General features: G+C 34.8%; 1 protein-coding gene across 1 annotated transcript in view; it reads left to right on the top strand.

The window, feature by feature from the left end:
* The window catches only part of TTC21B (tetratricopeptide repeat domain 21B), an 81,732-nt gene that overhangs the window by 6,836 nt on the left and 54,404 nt on the right, over window positions 1-20,492 (top strand). Inside the window, 13 exon segments of the mRNA XM_032355836.1 lie at window positions 591-757; window positions 3,276-3,398; window positions 6,615-6,772; window positions 11,658-11,742; window positions 12,909-12,944; window positions 12,946-12,969; window positions 12,971-13,009; window positions 14,921-15,019; window positions 15,021-15,071; window positions 15,073-15,115; window positions 15,559-15,656; window positions 15,971-16,171; window positions 19,821-19,950. Coding sequence (XP_032211727.1) covers window positions 591-757; window positions 3,276-3,398; window positions 6,615-6,772; window positions 11,658-11,742; window positions 12,909-12,944; window positions 12,946-12,969; window positions 12,971-13,009; window positions 14,921-15,019; window positions 15,021-15,071; window positions 15,073-15,115; window positions 15,559-15,656; window positions 15,971-16,171; window positions 19,821-19,950 — 1,254 coding nt within the window.

Here is a 20,492-nt window from a genome sequence, read left to right as displayed (position 1 = left end):
TGTTTTCAGCTATAAATTGTATGGACTCTATATACAAACCAAGTATTTTTTTTATTAAAGATTTTTAAAATTTATTTCAGAGAGAGAGAGCAAGAAGCAGAAGGCAGGCAGAGGGAGAAGCAGCCTTCTGAGCAGAGTACCTGACATAGGGCTCAATCCTAGGACCCTGAGATCATAGCCTGAGCTGAAGGCAGATGCTTAACAGACCAAGCCAGCCATGCACCTCAAATCAAGTATTTTTTAAGAAAATTTAGCATTGTAATTGAGATATACTTTCTAATGACATACATCAGATTTTAAAAATTTAATAAGAACAAAAGTGTCTCCATTTCATGTCAGTTTTGTGTTGGAATGAAAACTCAGATCTATTAGGTTAAATGTATTATTGAAATCAGTTGTTATTTGTTTCTTTTTAACTTCTTTGATGTGGCTACTAGGAAATTTTAAATTGCAAATATGGCTTATATTTTATTTCTATTAGACAGTGGTGCTACAGAGAGAAGTATTATATTCTGTGCTCTGTTAATTGACCCATTATGACTACCTGATCTAGAATCTAATTTTCATTTAATGCCTTTTTCCGCTCCTAGATAGAGAAGCTATTCTGGAGTCAGATGCCAGAGTGAAGGAGCAACGTAAAGGAGCTGGGCCAAAAGCTTTGTACCACGCAGGCTTATTTCTATGGCACATCGGCCGCCACGATAAGGCGAGAGAATATATTGACAGAATGATCAAAATGTCAAATGGCAGTAAAGAGGTAGCTGGGTTTCTTATTTTGAAATAGACGCACGACTAAAAGAAGTTTATATTTTCAGTAGTATTTTTTATTACTCTATTCTCATTTTATTAATAGCAGCTTTATTTTAGTATTTTATTATTTTGTAAAATTTTGGTTGTCTAAGGTTGTTTGTTTTTATTCTGTTTATTAATTCATGAAAAGATCTCCCTTCTTTCCTTATCTCTGTCCTTTCCTCTCACTCCCTCCTTGAACTCTACATACAAGGCACTGATATTTGCATTAAGAATACAACGATCAAGAATAAACTTTATTTACATGGATGGTTCAGTGTAGTGGTGTCATAGAGCAGATGCCCAGCTAAGATTATGAGAACTTTTGTAAGTGGTATGAGAGACATGTGATGAAAGTATAAAATAACAGGTAACGGTTATTGCTCACTTACATTGTGCTCCGCACTAGTCTAAAGATTTAAGGGGAGAGCTCCTCTATAAATGTTAGGAGAATGAGGAACAATTTCTTGAAGGCTGTAGCATTTGACCTGAAACCTGAAAGATGGATATAGCTTCCAAACGCAAAGTTGATAGAAAAGGGAAGCAGATACTCCCAAGGTGGGAAATAATAAGTGAAAATAAGAAAAACAAGGAGGGGTGCCTGGGTGGCTCAGTGGGTTAAAGCCTCTGCCTTCGGCTCAGGTCATGATCTCAGGGTCCTGGGATCGAGCCCCACATCGGGCTTTCTGCTCACCGGGGAGCCTGCTTCCTCTTCTCTCTCTGCCTGCCTCTCTGCCTACTTGTGATCTCCATCTGTCAAACAAATAAATAAAGTCTTAAAAAAAAAATAAAAAAAAAAACAAGGAGACTTGTTGGTTCTGGGTACAGTGAGAAGCTCCCATTTGACAGAAGCACTGGGTGAGTAGATAAAGAGGGAAGAAAAGCTTAGGGAGGTGGATTGGGACAAAGTGAAGGGTCTTGACAGCTAGGTACACAAATTTAGATCTAATTTGATAGGCACAGAGAGGTCATTGAGATTTTTAATCGGGGCAGTGGTATTTATTATAGTACAAATTCACAGGACTGATTTATTGTTGGTTTATAGGATGAACTGGCCTGGGGAGATACTAGAGTGCAGCCCCCAAAATGGTAGTACGTGCTTTCTGGCAGAAGGTTTTGAGGGCCTACACTAAAACATTGTACCATGGGTATGACTTTGAAAATTATTAAATATCCGCAAGAGCTGTCAACTGTATAAATGGCAGGGCAGGATTTTTTTGAGGTGTCAGTTGTCAAGGATGACCCTCTGAGGTCTTAAACCTGGATAGTTCAGAGACCAGTTAACATGAACAGAGAATGTTGGAATGAGAAGGTAATTTGGGGGGGGTAATACATTTGGTTCCAGACATGGTGTATCTCCATCTCAGGTGGAATAGTGAGGTGGGGATAGTGGATGAGCTTTTAGAAAAAGAGAAGTTTAAAAAAGGTATTGGACTAGAAAAAAGGCTGGGAATCATCCACACAGAGATAATATTTGAAATGATTCAAATACAAACATTGATCTAGTGAGTAGAAACAGCATTTTTTTAGGGGCACCCAGATACTCAATCAGTTAAACCTCTCCCTTTGGGTCGGTTCATGATCCTGTGGTCCTGGGATCCAGCCTGCATCTGGTTCCCTACTTAGGAAGGATCCTGCTCTCTGTCTCCCTTTGCCCCCACCCCCACTTCTGCACATACACGCATGCTCTCTCTCTCAAATAAATAAAATCTTCAAAAAAAAAAAAAGAGAGAGAAATAGCATTGTTTTAATATTCATATCTGTCTTTTCAAGTGAAATGCAGGGAGGTAAATATAATATTAAAGATTTATAAATTTATGAATAAACCTAGAAGTTTTTTGATAGAAGAATAGATTTCACAATGTTTTTGGATACTGAAAAGTAAAGTAACCTATATCCGTCTTCTTTCTAAACCTATAAACCTTATAACCAACTGACTCACTGGCATTTCTGAAAGTAAACATCTATGACTTCTTGAGTCTGATTTCTGAGGCCATTTTCCCTTCATTTAAAACTCACTGGACTGGTCACAAGGATTAAGATAGTTGCCACATTATCTTAATTTTTAGTATGTATCAAGCAAGACTCTTCTGTTCTTCCATCTTAGTTTACTTGGTCTGTTTGTCCAAAAAATATTCTTATTTGTGTATTGAATTACATGTTTAACAATTATTATTAATAACTTAGTAGTAAAATTCCGGGTAAGAATATTGATTATTTAGGATTAGTGTAGTATTTGGCAAGTTAATGTTGATATTGAATACGTTGTAAGCTTAAGAGCTGAAATACATAACAGTTCCAAGACTCTAGGCTGGAAAGTGTTTGAAAACAGTTTTGCTGAACATTGTTTTAATTATTCAGAACATATTTTTGGCAGAGTGATTTCTTGTTACTAATCAAAAAAAGGACGTTAGATTACCTCTTTCATCAACATTTATTTTGTTACCAATAAAATGGAAGTATGATTAGAATTTTTCATTCTACAGGGACAGGTTTTGAAAGCATGGCTTGATATCACAAGAGGAAAAGAACCTTATACTAAAAAAGCACTGAGATATTTTGAAGAGGGATTACAAGATGGAAATGATATTTTTGCTCTGTTGGGTAAGGTGAGTTGGAGTTGGGGTAAATAAATTATGTTTTAAAATTTATTCATAATCTGTTTGAAACCCAACAAAACCGAGTAGCTCAAAAAAGGTACTAATTGTCATGTTACTTTTATCAGCTCTCAAATATGGGAGGTACTTGGATTTTATTTGTATAGGACAGTGAACAACAAACTAGAGAAATGTATTCCTTACCAAATTCCTGAAAAATGATTGGTTTTAATTGTTGTTGGTGGTGGTTCCTCTATTATTTACCCACTAAACGTTTATAGTTTGCCTAATATGTGCAAAGCATCACTGTCGATACTAGGGATACCCTGAAGCAAAATAAAGCTACTTGCTTTTATGGGGCTTATACTCTATTGTTGGAGTCAGGCAATAAAATAAGTAAGAAAGTTATGTAGTGTATTAGAAGGTGATAAGTGCAATGGAAAGATAAGTCAGATAAGGAGGAGATGTAGAGCTGGGTTATGAATTTGTAGGTTTAAATGATGTGGTCAGAGAAAGTGACAGTTGAGCTGACACTTACACAGGAGGTGAGAGTTGAAGCTCTGTGGGCTCCAGTGGGAAACCATCACAAATAGAGGGGATAACAAGTTGAAATACCTTAAGGCATGTTCAGGGCATTGCTGGGAGGCCAGGAGATGAAAGTGGAATGAGCGAAGTGGAGGTTAGAAATGGAGGCTAGAGGAAAAGAAGGTGGATGTGGGTACAGGTGGGCGTGGGGTGAATGAGGAGAGGCAGGACTGATTGTATAAAGCCATTGGCTTTTTAAAAAAATTATTTTTATTAACATATAATGCATAATTTCCCCAGGAGTACAGGTCTGTGAATTATCAGACTTTTCATTTGAACCAGATAGATGGGAAGCCAATGGAAAAGAGAAACAACATGACCTGATTTACATTGTGAGGGATGAGTAGTTAATTGGCAGAGTCATTAGAAATCATTGGTAGTTATAAATGTATAATTCAGGCCCTTTCTTCAGTTTCATTGATGCCTTTAGAATGTGTTAAAATTTTTCAAATTTTTTAAACTTAACAACAGGAAATTAAATTTTAATTTAACTATTCAAACAATTATTATTCATTAATTATTAAATATTGATAATAAATATTAATTAATAATTAATTATAATATAATATAGTAGATGAGCTTTTAGAAAAAGAAAAGTTTAAAAAGGTATTGGACTAGAAAAATATTATATAATTATATAATATACTATTATATATTGTTAATAATATAATTAATAATTGATATTAATTAATATTAAATATTAATAATTATTAAATAATTAAATTATTTGTTTTATTAAATTTTAGAAAAACAGCTTGTTAGATAAGTAGTAATTTGGGGGGATAAAAAAGGGGATTATTAGTGTCTTGGCTGTTAATATCCCCTTATCACTTTTATCAATTTCTGTGGCTTTGAGGTTGTTCAGATATGCGCCTCTGCTACAACTAGTATTCCAGCTGGTTGGAGTCAAGTTTTATCTAATGGCATTGCTAGAGGAATTGAGTATTTATCAAGTTTTTAAAAAGTATTTCTTGATTATTTTTCCTCCTCCTTATTCCTTAAAGAAAACTAGTTGATAATTTCCTCAGGTGGGGCTATTTCAGGTAATATTGTTTAGCAGGGATTTACCTTTTTCCTCCAATAGTTAAGATTGGTTTAAAATCTTTTTCTGATACAAACCATCCCAGTTATGTATTTATTTTTCAAATTAATTCAGTAGAGGATGTTTGCATTCCAACTTGGAATGATGTGAACCAAATACATAGCAAATTTAGTTTCATTTAATATCTTTGTGACGTCATATGGGAGGTGATGGTCTAAGGGAGTAATATATGTGTGGTCTTTTAACATGCTTTTCTCTTTTTACATTACAAGCTATTTAGGCAGATTTTAAAGATACATGTAATTTGAAAAAATTCTCTGCATTAATCTTTCTCAGCTTTCCGAGATTTTAATAATTTATCTTGACATAATGGCATTTTTGGATGGTTCTCAGACTTTCCTTTAATTATATGGGAATATAATTATATGGGATTATACATGAAAATATAATCTCAAACCAATTTTAGGATTATATTGCATCTTTTGAGATTGGATGCTCATTTTGAACTGAGATATTTCAGGACTAAATTTTTTTTTTTTTTAAGATTTTATTTATTTATTTGACAGAGATCACAAATAGACAGAGAGGCAGGCAGAGAGAGAGAAAGGGAAGCAGGCTCCCTGCTGAGCAGAGAACCCGATGTGGGGCTCGATCCCAGGACCCTGGGATCACGACTTGAGCTGAGGACAGAGGCTTTAACCCACTGAGCTACCCAGGCGCCCCTCCAGGACTAAATTTATTCCAGGACTAAATTCCAGGACTAAATAGATCTCAGAGCAAATTTTAAAAAAACTCTGATATGTGATAAATATGCTTCATATCTTTTCTTAAACCACTAACTCTATAGCTTTATTTTTTCTGACTATAAAATTAATACATAGACATTGTGAAAAATACATTTCAGAATTATCTGAATTAAGAATAAATCATCATTAGAGATAACCAGTTAAATTATTATATTATAAATGACATCTCTTCATGTCAGTAAATATAGATCTACAAATCCACATAACCACCTAAAATTTGATTAAATGGATAGGCTATTATTTAATCCTGCATGGACATTTTGGTTATGTTTATTTTTTTCTATTATATCTATTATAAATGTGTCATAAATATAATCTACATTGTTTTGTGGTCTTACTCAATTATTTCCTTAAGATACTTCCTAGAATTGAAAATATTGAGCTAGAAGGAGTTGTTTGAACTTTATTTTGCTTATTTTTTAAAGTCTTACCTTCTTTAGCCTGAAAGTATTTTTTTTTAAGATATAAAAATCTCCTCATTTTAATGCTATTTGCAAATGTCCTGGAAATATTTTATTCTAAAAAGTAATTTTTCTATTCTAGTTATTTAAATAGGGTTTTATAACAAAGCCATTTACATAGAATAGTTTTTAATGTTCTGTGATGTTTTAAAATTTGTTAAAAATTTGTTTTGTATTTCTCATTATTAAATAACTGTTCCTTACAGAAAAGTCAGAAAACGAAAATATAGAAAAATGTTAAATAGTAGTATTCTGCCTCTTCCAGGATAGCTGTTGTGAGAGCCTCAGTATTAATGATCACAGTTTTTTTATGTCACTTTTTTTCTTCCATTAGGCACAATGCCTTGAGATGCGCCAGAATTATTCAGGTGCTCTGGATACTGTGAACCAGATAATAGTAAACTTTCCAAGTTTCCTTCCTGCTTTTGTAAAGAAAATGAAACTACAACTTGCCTTACAGGATTGGGACCAGACTGTTGAAACAGCACAGAGGTTAAGTAAAAAAAGAGAATGCAAGTACCTTTGGACCTGGTTCTAATTTCCAGAAAAAAAAAATCTGTATTTTTCTATCATATTTTAAATTTGATTTTTTTTCAAACAATATAGAATTGAAGAACTTGACTTTGCATTGTTTTTAAAAACTGTACTTATTGATTTACATAAATGTCTGAATAGCTGTCCTAAGACACTCTTCAATGGAAATGTCCCTGCCCTTGTGAAGCTCAGTTTCAAATGAGAGGAACCATGTAATAAGCAGAACAAGTAAGAAGTTATGTAGCATGTTAGAGAGTTATAAGTGTTATGGAGAAGAGATAAAGCTGGGAAGTAAAATAGGGAGTGTGGGGAGGGGTTCCATTTTATGGGATGGCAGTGAGCAGCCGGCATTTGGACTAAGGGAGCAAGCCAGGCTTGCTTCCATGCCACCGAAGAAGACTTTGCAGAAAGAAGGAAAAACAAATGCAGAAACCTTGAGGCAAAAGTTTGTGTGATGTTTTTAATGAGTGGGAGGGGATAAAATGACTGGGCAGCGAAGTCAGAGTAGAGGGATGGAGCCAGGGGAGCCAGGTTGTGGGAGGTCTTGGTCATCTTAAGGATTTGGATTTTTCTTCTGACATGTGAGGTCATTGGAGGATTCCTTTTCTTCCTCTGCCTCTCCTGATTTTCCTTTTTTCTCCCTCCACCTGCTTCCCACTACTCCCACCTCTTTTGATGTGTAAGTTAAAGAACCCATCTTTTATCCTGTAGGTTTTCCATAAGAATTTTATTATTGCATGCTATATACTGTATAACTTATGGCTAACCTCTGAATTTCCTATAAATGTGGTACTAGATATAGAGGCTTGGTTAGATTCATGTTCAATTTTTTATTTTCTCTTTTTTTTGCAATTACTAGTAAGTGGTGATGTCCTCTTTCATCAAAGGGACATAATCTTCACTTGTGTTTTTGTGGTCTTAGCAGAATATATCATTTTTTAAGAGTAGTGGGGGGAAGGGCAGAGATAGAGAATCCTAAGCAGCCTCCAACAGCCAGTGTGGGGCTCGATCTCATAACCCTGAAACTATGACCTGAGCCAAAATCAAGAATTAGACACTTGACTGACTAAGTCACCCAGGCACCCTATTAGCAGAAATTTGTGCTCAATACATGGGTGCTGTAGGATTAATGTGGTTATATCATTCTTTCTTTATTTCTTAGCTGGAGTACTATTAAAAGAAAAAAAAAAAACGATTCTAACTTAACTTGTGGTTATCTGGTGTTATAATTCATTTAAGAAAAATTGGATAAATGCTTGAGTCTTTTTATTTCTGGGTTTCAAAAGACCAAAAAAAAAGTTAAAAATTCCCTGGCGTCCTATAGAGGTGACTGATTAGTAGTTTGGATTTTTTATATCACATAGATTAAATTTGTCTGTTTCTAACCATTTTGGTTATTATACTTGCTCAAATTGTCTCATCTTTGGCTCTTAGTAGCCTCTTCAAGTTAGTTCTCAGGCCCTTTTCATATGAACCTAGCAGTCTTTGATTGTTTCCTTGCTATTTGGTATAGAGCAAGAAATACTAGGGCCATTTTGTGTATTTACTGCCCCAAACAAGTATTAGCCATTGTGTAATGCAGTCTAACTCTTTTAGTGGGAAATGATATTTGAAGGCCACAATTTGGACATTAATAACTCTTTGATATTTATATTTTTCTAGATTTCTAGGCACTGTGTGTGAGTAAGGAGGTAAAGGGAGTATCAATATAATATATAAAAATATATTTTTGGGGATGTGTGTAAAAAATAGACTTTTTATATAGTTTTTAAACTTGATTTTTCTTTTTTTTTTAAAGATCTATTTTAGGGGCGCCTGGATGGCTCAGTGGGTTAAAGCTTCTGCCTTCAGCTTAGGTCATGATCTCAGGGTCCTGGATCGAGCCCTGCGTTAGGCTCTCTGCTCGGCAGGAAGCCTGCTTCCCTTCCCCTCTCTCTGCCTGCCTCTCTGCCTACTTGTGACCTCTGTCAAATAAATAAATAAAATCTTTAAAAAAAAAAAAAAGATTTATTTTAGAGAGAGAGAGAGTACGCACACATGGTGGGGAGGGGTGGGGAAGGGCAGAGGGAGAGGGAGAGAGAAACTCAAGCAGGCTCAGTGCTGAGCATGGAGCCCCATGCAGGGCTTGGTCTCACAGCCCTGAGATCACTACCTGAGCTGAAACCAAGAGTTGGACACTTAACCAACTGTGCCCACCAGATACCCATACATTTGATTTTTCTTTAACTTAGTATTTTGTGGATGTTCTATTATATCCATTCACACAGATACACATAATTCTTTTTTAACAATGAAAACATCTTTAAAGTAAACATACAGATAGTTTATATTTTCCCGTAGGTAGACGTTTAGGCGCGCGCACACACATACACACACCCATTTATACATGTAAAGTATATTTCTGGAGGATGGTTTCCCAGATGAGGGATTACTGAGTTAAAGGGAATCTTATTTGTTAGGGTAGGCTAAGCTCCTATAAAAGAATAGATCTAAACACATAATAGAATTTTTCTTCTGATATGTAACTATTTTGAGTGTGTATAAATCCTGATCAGGCCACCTTCCTCCACACCATCATTAAGGGACCTAATCCCTTTCTGTCTTGCAACTCTGCCTTGTCCTAAAACCTCATGACATTGGTATCCAGCTGGTACAAAGGCAAAGAGGGTGGAGGAGGCATTCCACTTTTCTTAAAAGCCCAGGTCTAGAAGAGGCATACGTTGCCTTGTGTCCAGAGGGCCACCTCTTGTGGCAAAGGTGGCAGGAAAATGTAAGCTAGCTGTGTTCCCAAGCAAATAAAGAGAGAATGGATTTGAGGGGACAGATTGTAATCTCTTCCTCACATATGCATGTTTGAAATTCTGGAAGATACCACCAAATTGTTCTCCTAAGAATTTATACTAATTTATGCTTCCATCAGTAGTCTACTGGATGCCCCCTCCTCCATCCGTAACCAATTCTGGCTGTTACCAGTGCAGTATTTTTTTTGTTTTATTTTTGACAATCTGATAGAATAAAAATGGTAGAATCTGGTAGAATAAAACCTTATTTTTATTTTCATTTCTTCAATTATGTTGAGATCGAGTGTCTTTTTAATAGTAAAAGCTGTCTTTCCCCCTGTATACTGACTGGTCCTTTTTTTATATATTTTTTAGGCCAAGTTCTTCATCATGTTTCTTTTTCGATAGTTTTCTTGGCTCTTCTTCTGCAATTGACTGCCAGAATTAACTTACCAAGTTTAAAAAAATAAAAAAGAAAGAAACCTTACAAGATTTTGGTTTGAATTACATTAAATCTATAGATTATTTGGAAGAAAAACTTTTTTAACCCAAGTGTGTATTATCATGTGTTATTAGAGCGTATAAGGACCATAGCAAACAACTACAGATCTCCGGGCATATGACTATAAGCACTCATTTCTCGCTTTGGTAGGGATCCTCTGACCTTGACCAAGCTTGCCTAGTGTCCTGCTTCCAATTTTAAATCCAGCTGGCTGGGTGTGGCCCCTCACGGCAGTTTGGTCTCTGGTCAGCTCTAGGGGTCGTTCTCTGGACTCAAGCCAGAGAGCAGCAGCTCTCCAGAGGAAACTCTTCTCATGGAGATAGCAGAGATGCGTGAGGAACAGGCATCAATATTTAATGCCTCCAAAACTTTGGGGGTGGTACACCGCCACTCCTGTTCACATTCCATTGACGAATATAAGGAAAATGTCCAAATCCATAGCTAAGAAGCAGTAAAGTACATGTCAGCATTTATATGAGGAACTGCTCACTTTGATGGCAGAAAGCTTGTATTAATGGAAGGTGGGAAGATTGAGGCTAATAATTCAATATGCCATACCATTCATGATAAGAAACCTAGTGTGGGGCACCTGGGTGGCTCAGTGGGTTAGGCCACTGCCTTCGGCTCAGGTCATGATCTCAGGGTCCTGGGATCAAGTCCTGCATCGGGCTTTTTGCTCAGCAGGGAGCCTGCTTCCTCTTCTCTCTCTCTGCCTGCCTCTCTGCCTACTTGGGATCTCTCTCTCTGTCAAATAAATAAATAAATAAGTAAAAAAAAGAAACCTAGTGTGTAGGTTACCCCATTTGTTCAATTTCTTTTTCAAATGTCCTTGAGTAAAGTTTAGGAATTTATATAGCTTTTGCATGTTTTTTACAAAGTTTTTTTGGGAAAGGAGAATTGTTTCTTTTACTAATACGGTATTTTTCCATAATTTTTTTTTATTTGTTTTTTCACATAGGAATCTGTTTTAATGTTGTGAATTACATTAATATATTTTAAAATGTTTAACCCATCTTTTCATTCCTGAAAGTCTTGCAGTAATAAATCTTCCTGGTCAAGGTGAATTCTTCTTCTTCTTTTTTTCTTTTTCTTTTTTTTCTTTTGAGAGGGCGAGGGTGTTGGGAGGAGGGAGAGAGAGAATTTTAGACAGGGTCCGCATTCTACACAGAGCCCCATGTGGGGCTCCGTCTCACTGCCCTGAGATCATGACCCAACCCGAAATCAAGAGTCAGACACTTAACCGACTGAGCCATCCATTATTCTTTTAATACACTGTTGGATATGGTTAATACTTTATTTAGGATTGCCAAAGGATTTTAAATTAAAGAGACCGATACAATCTATTCATATCTTTTTTAAACATATTAAAGATTAAGATTCAGAGATTATTTTTTAGCTTAAATAATGAGGTTGATAATTTTTAAAGGGTATATTATTTTACTAATTAAAATTTTTATTTAGACAGTGGAATAGTCAGACCAGCCAACTGTCTTTTCAGACCCTCAGATAAAAGAAAGCATATTAAGTCTATTTCAACATTATGTGAAATGTTTCTTTGCAGGTTAATGCTTCAAGATAGTCAAAATGTGGAAGCGCTAAGAATCCTGGCTCTTTACTATTTGTGTAGGGAGGGGGACATAGAGAAGGTAAGTTGTATTGTACTATTTAAGTTTCCTGTAGTAAAAAATGCATAATTACATACACATATGCCCATACGGTAGAGCCTTGAAGAGCCCTTTCAGAATGTATGCCATGATAATTTTTACTTGAATTCTAGAAATACACTTTAACACAGTGATGAGCTTCTTAAATCAACTATAAAGCAAAAATATCAAATAGTTAAAATACCTTGAAAACTCCTTGAATCAATAACATTATATGTGGTTTCCTACATAAAACTCCCCTGCATGATTAATGTCACTGGTGATGATAGGTAAGGAAGAATATATATGCAAAATGTAGTCCTTAGTTTTTTTTAGAGTTTAGCTGAGTTTATGTAATTTAAATGGGCTCAGGATGACATTCCATTGGACCTTATAATACGATTCATGTTTCTGTAGTAATGAGCACATTGATTAGGTACTAGGTTATGGAATGCCAAAATCCAGTCTGAAGCAAATAGTATTATAAAATAGTATTATATAGTATATTATATAGGAGTAGATTTGAATTGTGTTTAGTCTGGTTAGATTGTTAAATGTGACAGCAACTAGTAAGTTCTTTGGTAAATACCAGAGGAATTTTACTAGGGGTAGCTCTTCAGTAAATTTTCCAAACGTTGAAATAACTTACAGCATGTTAATTTTTCTATTCCAGAGAGTATTTCAAATATAACCAGACTATATAGGTAATCAAAAATCAGATCTCATATAATATTAATGTTTACAATTTTATTATACATATCTCATGTGTGTCATGAACTAATTGTTGGAGAGGGAGCTGGGCATATATCGTTAATTGAATATTATGGGTTATCTTTACCCACCAAGAGGTTTCCATTCAAAAACAGATATTTTAAAAACACACTTGATTTATTTTATTTTATTTTTTTAAAAGATTTATTTATTTAAGTAATTTCTATACCCAATGTGGGACTCAAACTCATGACGCAAGATCAAGAGTCACATGCTGCCTGAGCCAAACAGGGACCCTAAAAAACACATTTTAAATCTCAGTTCTTTATTCATAATTCTTGAGATTTTTTAAAAGAACCTTTAATACATTTCACAACGTAGATTTTATTAGTATAGTATGTCATGTATTCTTTTTTTCTTAGTTTATTTTTAAAATTATCCTGATACTTTTGTTTCAGGCTGCCACCAAGCTGGAAAACTTAGAGAATGCATTGGGATGCCATGGAACCCCAGAATGCCTCAACTTTTTTATAAGATCACAGTAGCCTTCAGCAGAACTGTAAGAGTGCCTGCTGTGCAGCAGAGCTATTATCTGTGGCTAGGAATATTAAATAAGTCACAAAGATTGAGGCATCAAAGAGCATATGGCCTAGAATGAAAATAACGTACAAGTGTAAATATGTGATACATTCGTAAGAAAGGCAGTTCAGGGGAGATATGATTTCATGGAGGTGGGAAAGGATAGGGAAGTGAGAAATTCCAAAGGAAGTGGGAAGCCATTTATTAATCAGAGCATAGGATTTTTTTTTTTTTTTTAAGATTTATTTATTTGACAGAGATCACAAGTTGGCCAAAGAGGCAGACAGAGAGAGAGGAGGAAGCAGGCTCTCTGCTCTCGATGTGGGGCTCGATCCAGGACCCCGGGATCATGACCTGAGCTGAAGGCAGAGCCTTAATGCATTGAGCCACCCAGGCGCCCCCGAACTATAACTAGGGTTATTCTTTGTTTTTTTTGAAACTGCAGTTTACTCTTGAACAACACAGGTTTGAAACTGTGTGAGTCACTGACTGCAGATGTATTCAATCAATACAGTATTGTATTTTCCTTATTATTTTCTTTTTCTCTAACTTTATTGTAAGAATATATAACATAGAAAATATGCATTAATAGACTGTGTTTAGGTTATCAGGAAGGCGTGGTCAGTAGTAGGCTATTAATAGTTAAGTGTTTGGAAGTCAAAAATTATATGCAGATTTTCAACTGTGTGGTGTGGGAGAGAGGCAGGGGAGGCCGGTGGATGACAGCACCCTCACCCCTGCGTTATTCAAGCGTCATTTGTATTTGAAAACAGTTCTAACATGGGTAAGAGACAATTTTGGTGTGGGAAATGGCTGGGGTCTTTTTTTTTTAATTTTTTATTAACATATAAAGTATTATTGCACCAGAGGGTACAGATCTGTGAATCGTCAGGCTTATACATTTCACAGCACTTACCATATTAATGTAATAGTAAAGAAATGTTTTCATTACAACATCCAGTATAAAGAAGATAATAAGGAATGGAATAGAAAATACTGCAGGATCTCAAAATCAATACAAGGACTGAAAGAATTGAAAAGGTTTCTTAATTAAACTAGGAAAAAATAAGGAAAATGATATATACAAGCAGGTGAATACTAGGTAAAAAATTAAAAGAAAAAAATCAGGGATCGTAATTATTAAATGACATGAGGAAACAATTCTTTTTTTAAAAACAGATTGTCAGATTTGTGTGAAATTTAAAGGGAAAAAATCTGTGCTATTAACAAAGTTTGAGTTAAGGAAGATATTTACCTTTTTTATTTACTTTATTTGCCAGATAATTTATTTTCATTAGTTTTTAAATAAGCTTACAAAAATTTAAGCAGTTTAGTATTTTTCTCTTAAAAGTTATTATGTTAGAACATTGCATACTTACTTTAGCAGAGTTGCCTATTCTTGAAATATTTTTTGAACCTTTTTTCACAAGATTCTAATGAGTAATCTTTTAAAATATTTAACCTGGTGGCATACCTCAACTTAGGGGGAAGCCAATCCTTAAACAATCATGAGACAGTTAAAAAACTTTGAAAAAAAGTTCTAAAAGGTATTCTTGTACAGCAACATCATTGTAGTATGTTTGAAGCCATTGTTTAAAATAGCTCATTAGGATTTTAAGTTCTGCTTGGGTATAAACTCTTGCTGTCTGGATGGTAAATAGAGAAGTCATATTTTTCTTTGATTATTACTTTTTTTCTATTTCTGTGAAGTACAAATACTTTGTATCTTTTTATTCTATTTCTATGAAGTTTTATTTTTCTTTGTTTATTAATTACTTCTTTAAATTGTACTTCTGTGAAGTACAAATAATTTGTATCTTTAGGAAAAATAATTCTCTCACCTGAGTAGAAGTGTTTGGCTTTTATAGTCTGAAATTCTTTTTTCTTTTAGTGTGGGCGAAGTCACTCATTCTTCAAAGAATTCAGGACATTGCTAGAAAAAGCTTTTAGTTTAACCCCTCAGCAATCAGAATTTGCTACAGAACTTGGATTACCAGATGATTTTACAAGGAAATGTTAAAGAGGCACTGAAGTGGTATAAGGACCGCCATGACACTTGATGAAACTAGCGTCCCTGCACTAATTGGTAGGCCCGCTCTTTCTAAATGTTCCTCAGATAGATGCAAGTCATTAATTCCCTTAAATACCTGCTGTGAAAGAAGAAAAAAATGTAGGTTGTGGTTTTCTAAAATTAAACTGTCCTCCATTATCCATAATAGAAAAAAACCAGGAATCTTTAAAATGCAGTTTTTTATTTCTTAAGTAATATCTTGAGAGAACAGATTTTTATTGAGGTAGTTCCTATAAATCCTGAATTTCTTAGTAACTGATTTTATTTGGGTACAGAGCTGCCCATTTTTATTTTCTTTTATTTTAAATCTGAAGTATTGCTTTAATGTCTAATACTTTCTCATAATTTATTAATACTTTATTATGGAGGGAAAATCTTTTATTAAGTTTGTGTTAGCTTGACGTTGTACATGCCTGAATTGCTGTGGACTTGGACTGTTTTGTTGTGTTTGGTTTTAGGATTTATCCGATGTCAGTTAATTGAAGGGCAGTTACAGGATGCAGACCAGCAGCTAGAATTCCTTAGGGAAATTCAGCAGTCTATTGGAAAATCTGCGGTAAAGTGTTTTATTTTATCAGATGGTAGATCCTAAATACTGTTTATAAAATATGAGATTGTTAATTTTAGTAATAGTGGTTTTAGGGTTAATGTACATTAATTTTAATATATAATTGCATTTACTAATTTACCTCCACACAGGATTAGACTTTAAATATTCTTGTATAAGATTCTAAAAGTTTGTCCAAGCTAATACTGAAATTTGAACAAATAATGCACATAAATAGCACTTCATAAACATTTGAAATCTAAGTGGAAATAAATGACTTTACAACTGAATGGGATAATTAATGACGACTGCTTAATTTCTAGGAATTAATCTATTTACATGCAGTTCTTGCTATGAAGAAAAATAAACGACAAGAAGAAGTTTTTAATTTGTTAAATGATGTTCTGGACACTCATTTTTCACAATTAGAAGATTTACCACTTGGCATACAGTATTTTGAGAACTTAAATCCTGATTTCTTGCTAGAAATTATTACAGACTATCTGAATTTTTGTCCAATGCAGGTAAGTAATTCTTTCTGAGCCTTATTTTCAATGAAAATATTTTCAACATCACTTACATGATGTTTTATAAAATGTACTAATAAATTGTCCTTCACGTGTTAGATTAGATCAGCATCTTACAATGGTAGCATTTGTATCTATATTAGTCAAAATACTTTTATATCAAAATATTTATACCAATGACTGCTATCAAATGATAAATGTATTGGTTTACAAATATTCACTTAGAATTGATAAAATTGTAAAATCTTCAGTTTAGAAGTATTATTACAAGTCATTTAATTCAGACATGCATGTGATACTTGAATCTACTCCACAGCAACCACGTTAAGTGCCCATCCAACCCGTGGGTGCATTCAAAAATGCAGTTCTTACTCTAGGACTAGGACTATTAGACTGTATTTCCTATGTTGTCAGACTCAGCTTTGTGTTAAAAAAATTTCACCCATTTCCTGGTCCCCCTGCTCTCTGGAGTACACAGAGCAAGTCCACTTACTTCACCAAAGCAAAGATTATGCCTCATCATAACACAGACCTTTGGATTTTAGAAATTGGTTTTCATGTTCTGCCTAAACAATTCCAGGTTTTTAGCCACTTGTTTTTTATATAACATAGTTAGAACCTTGGCCATGAGGACCGCCTTAATTTTGTCAGTAAGCTCTTGGTAAGATCACTGTTCCATGTATGGGTTTGGCCTTGGCAGATCCTCTTCCTCCCTAATTCTGGGGGTTCCTCGAGCTTTCTTTTGTGAATCATATATTATTGACCCCTCTTGAATTAATAGTTACCTAAAATCCTTAGCTCTATTATTCACTGTAACTGAGGACTTAGGTAAGACTCTATCCCTAGGAAATTTCATCTTCTCAGATTCATCTCATAATTCCAGATTATCATATTGTTTTAGATCCTGATTGTTGTGTATTTTATATGGATCTTTACCGTCCTCCATTATCTGCCTTACCTACCTCTGAGTAGAACTGAAGATGGAACCTTTTATTGTATTCTCAGAGAGTTCTTTCCAAATTTATGTAGGTAGATCCATTAGTCAGCACTCTTGTTATTACAGAAAGTGAGTAGATGACTTGACATTACTGTACTCAGCTCCTGATTCAGTACAGACAGTACCAAATACTTCATTGCTAAAAGCATAGTTCTTAGCATTCTCCCTGATTTACAGCTTTCTTGTATTGAGGAAATGGGGATAATGGCCTTTCTTTAGGGAAGCCGTGCTGCTGTTTTGATCACCACATCCTTTTCCAGACTTTCTAATCTATTTTAAATTAACCCTTCTTAACTATGGAGAACAAAACTGAGGGTTGCTGGAGGGGAGGCAGGTGGGGGGTGGCTAAATGGGTGATGGGGATTAAGGAGGGCACTGGTTATGATGGGCCCTGGGTGTTGTATGTAAGTGATGAATCACTGAATTCTACACCTAAAACCACATTGGAGTGTAAACTAACTAGCATTTAAATAAAAACTTGAAAAGAAAGAAAAATAAATTGACGCTTCTGGAATAACACCCAGGATGGATCCCAGTGTCCCCTATTGTGATCTGTTTTCAGTTGCTTAGAGTCAGAAGTTAAGTACTTGAGCAGTATTCAGAATTCAGTCAGCAAATGCTTGTAGAGTACCCAGGGCTCTGCTTGGAGCTAGCGAGGTTGTTGGGAAGGAGAAAACCATAGCCTTTGCCCTCTTGAAGCATACAGAACTAGCAGGAGGAGACAGATAATATAGTCAAGTCAGTGAGGTAATAGAAAATAACAGACTAGGGTAGGAGTGGTGATTTTGGATAAGACGGTCTGGTTAGGCCTCATTAAGATGTTAAAAGTTAAAACTTCAGATGTTCATGTGGAAATACGGTATAAATTGTCTCAGGCACAGGAACAGTTGTGCCATGGCCTGAAGGGACACAGGAAACTAATGTAACTGGATGCAGTGAGGAGGAGGTCACAGCAGAGGATACCAGACCTCGTAGGGCCTTGGAGATTGTTGTCATTCCCCCAGCATCAGTTCTGAGCATAGTGGGGAACCAGGTTTCCAGCATGATCTGACTCAACAGTTTAAAAGGATTTCTCTGGAAGCTCTGCTAAGAAGTAATTGTAGTTGGAGCAAGAGATAATGTGTTAAGTGGAAATTGTGTCTCTGGTCCAAAACATGCTGTGTTCCTGCAGTCTAACCTTTGTCAGCGTGATGGCTCCTCATTAGCACAGAGTGCTGCTTTCATGGGGAAACATCGGAGGACAGACTTGTCTGTCCTCCAGCTCTGTTCCTTGCTCTGTTTATAAAGGTGTTTGGGTTTTTTTTTTTTTTAATCAAATGGATGTTATCTTAGAGATTGTCTCTATGTGCTTCACTCTGAAAGTCTTTACAGTAAAAATGCTGGTGGTTCTCTAAGAAACAATTTTTTCAATAAATAATTCTTAGCAGATGGCAAAGAACCTTAACCTCACTATATCACCTATACTTTCACTGTTTTCAAGTGAAAAAATACTTTTAAACAATTTGCTCTGTATTCATTACTGTTTGAAAATGTGTGAAATTCCAGTCTTCAAGACACATAAGACCCTAGCCATAAAAAGAAGCAAAACAAAATACGAAACTACGATGGGATTGTATAAGATGATACAGAATGTTAAATTTTATCACACAGATCATAAGTGCTGTAGAAATTTAAATAAGTTGAGGTATTCTAGGCACCAATGGTCATATTTTGAAATTCTTTTTGAAACTTTTCACCTTTTTTTTTGTGCTGCAAGGTAGCAAGGAGATGTGGTGCTTTATTGTCAGTAACAACATCTCAGGATAGAAGTGATTGTCAGTAAGAGACCATACTCTAGCTAAGAGTATATTTGCAGGGTATAGGGTGATGATGGGGAAGATTATTTTTCAAATAAAGGACGCAGAATTAGTAGGGGAAAACAGAGAGAATGAATATTTGACATTTAAATTCTAATATCACATTTGTAGCTTGTGAGTGGATAACCATTGGATAAAAGTCAGTTGGGTAGACAGCCATTAAAACAATAAATGTTCTAGTACTGTTTTTGTTATCATATTCACTGCATATTAATAAAGCGAGAAACTAAAAAAAAAACCTTTGAGGACCTTCTGCATGCCAGCAGAAAAGCAGAAAATGTGAAGGTATGAGACATTTGGTGTAGTACACATGAATGTATTCTACCTTCTGATTTTTACTAGGAAAAAAAAGAGAATTTTCAGAAACTAATCGTACAGTACTGTAGGGGGCAATGCAAGTTGCCGAACTGAATAAATCACCAGGCAGATCAAGAATTAGAATTCATATTACCTTGACTCTCAATTCCAGCAAGAAATTCTGCCTTTCAGTTATCTTTCCTTTGAAAATGTTTCCTTCACAGTTGTTGAACAAATGCACTCCTTTCATGTTATCAAATCTGTTAATTGTGTAATAATTTCATAATTATTTTGCTGAATAAAAGCCATCCTTTGTATGGTCTGTTCATAGATCCCAGGGACATAAATTAGTCACATTATGGTAAAGATGTGCAAAAGCAGAATAACAGAAATTTTGGAAAAATATATAGTTTTTCTTAGTTACACTGAAGTTAATATGTGTGTGCACTTTACTGAAGTAAACTTATAAAATGATATGCCAATTTGTTTTATTTAGCCTGCAAGTCCTGGGCAACCTCTTTCTCCACTTCTCAGACGTTGTACCTCAATCCTGGAGACTATAGTAAGAACTGTACCAGGCCTTCTGCAAGCTGTCTTCCTAATAGCAAAAGTGAAATATTTATCAGGTAGAATGTACTTAAAATCTTAAAATAACTTTTTTATTCTGATGTTGACAAAATCAAGGGTAAATAAACTAAGTACGCCAGTTATATGGAGAATAGTCACATAGATACATTTTACTTGTGCACAAATAAGTAATTTTAATCCAAAATAAAATTGTATAATATTCACTATTTAATTCTTTAAAAATTACAATAAACTTCTGTTGTTCAAGTGAATAGTTGGGAATGTACAGTTGTACCACTTAACAAAAAAGTCCATCAGATACTTAGATGGTAGTAAAAATTTATAGTCTTTTGTCCATAATTATTGACTCATTGGTATAGCCAGATGCAAGTTTTACCAGGTTTTGGGCCTTTATGAAGTGTATTGATTAATTGATAATTAGCTGTACATAATCTGTGATTATGTATAGCTAAAAAAATAACCCCAGATATAGAACATTAGCTTTTTAGGACACACAGATGTGTGACTATATACATAATATAGTCATAATATATATAGATATATACCTAATATATACATAGTAGACATAGTAGACCAACCT

Source organism: Mustela erminea, chromosome 8, assembly GCF_009829155.1.
Source record: "Mustela erminea isolate mMusErm1 chromosome 8, mMusErm1.Pri, whole genome shotgun sequence".
NCBI lineage: Eukaryota > Metazoa > Chordata > Mammalia > Carnivora > Mustelidae > Mustela > Mustela erminea.
The sequence above is the reverse complement of the archived record's forward strand: the minus strand, read 5'-3'. Positions and strand labels throughout refer to the sequence as shown.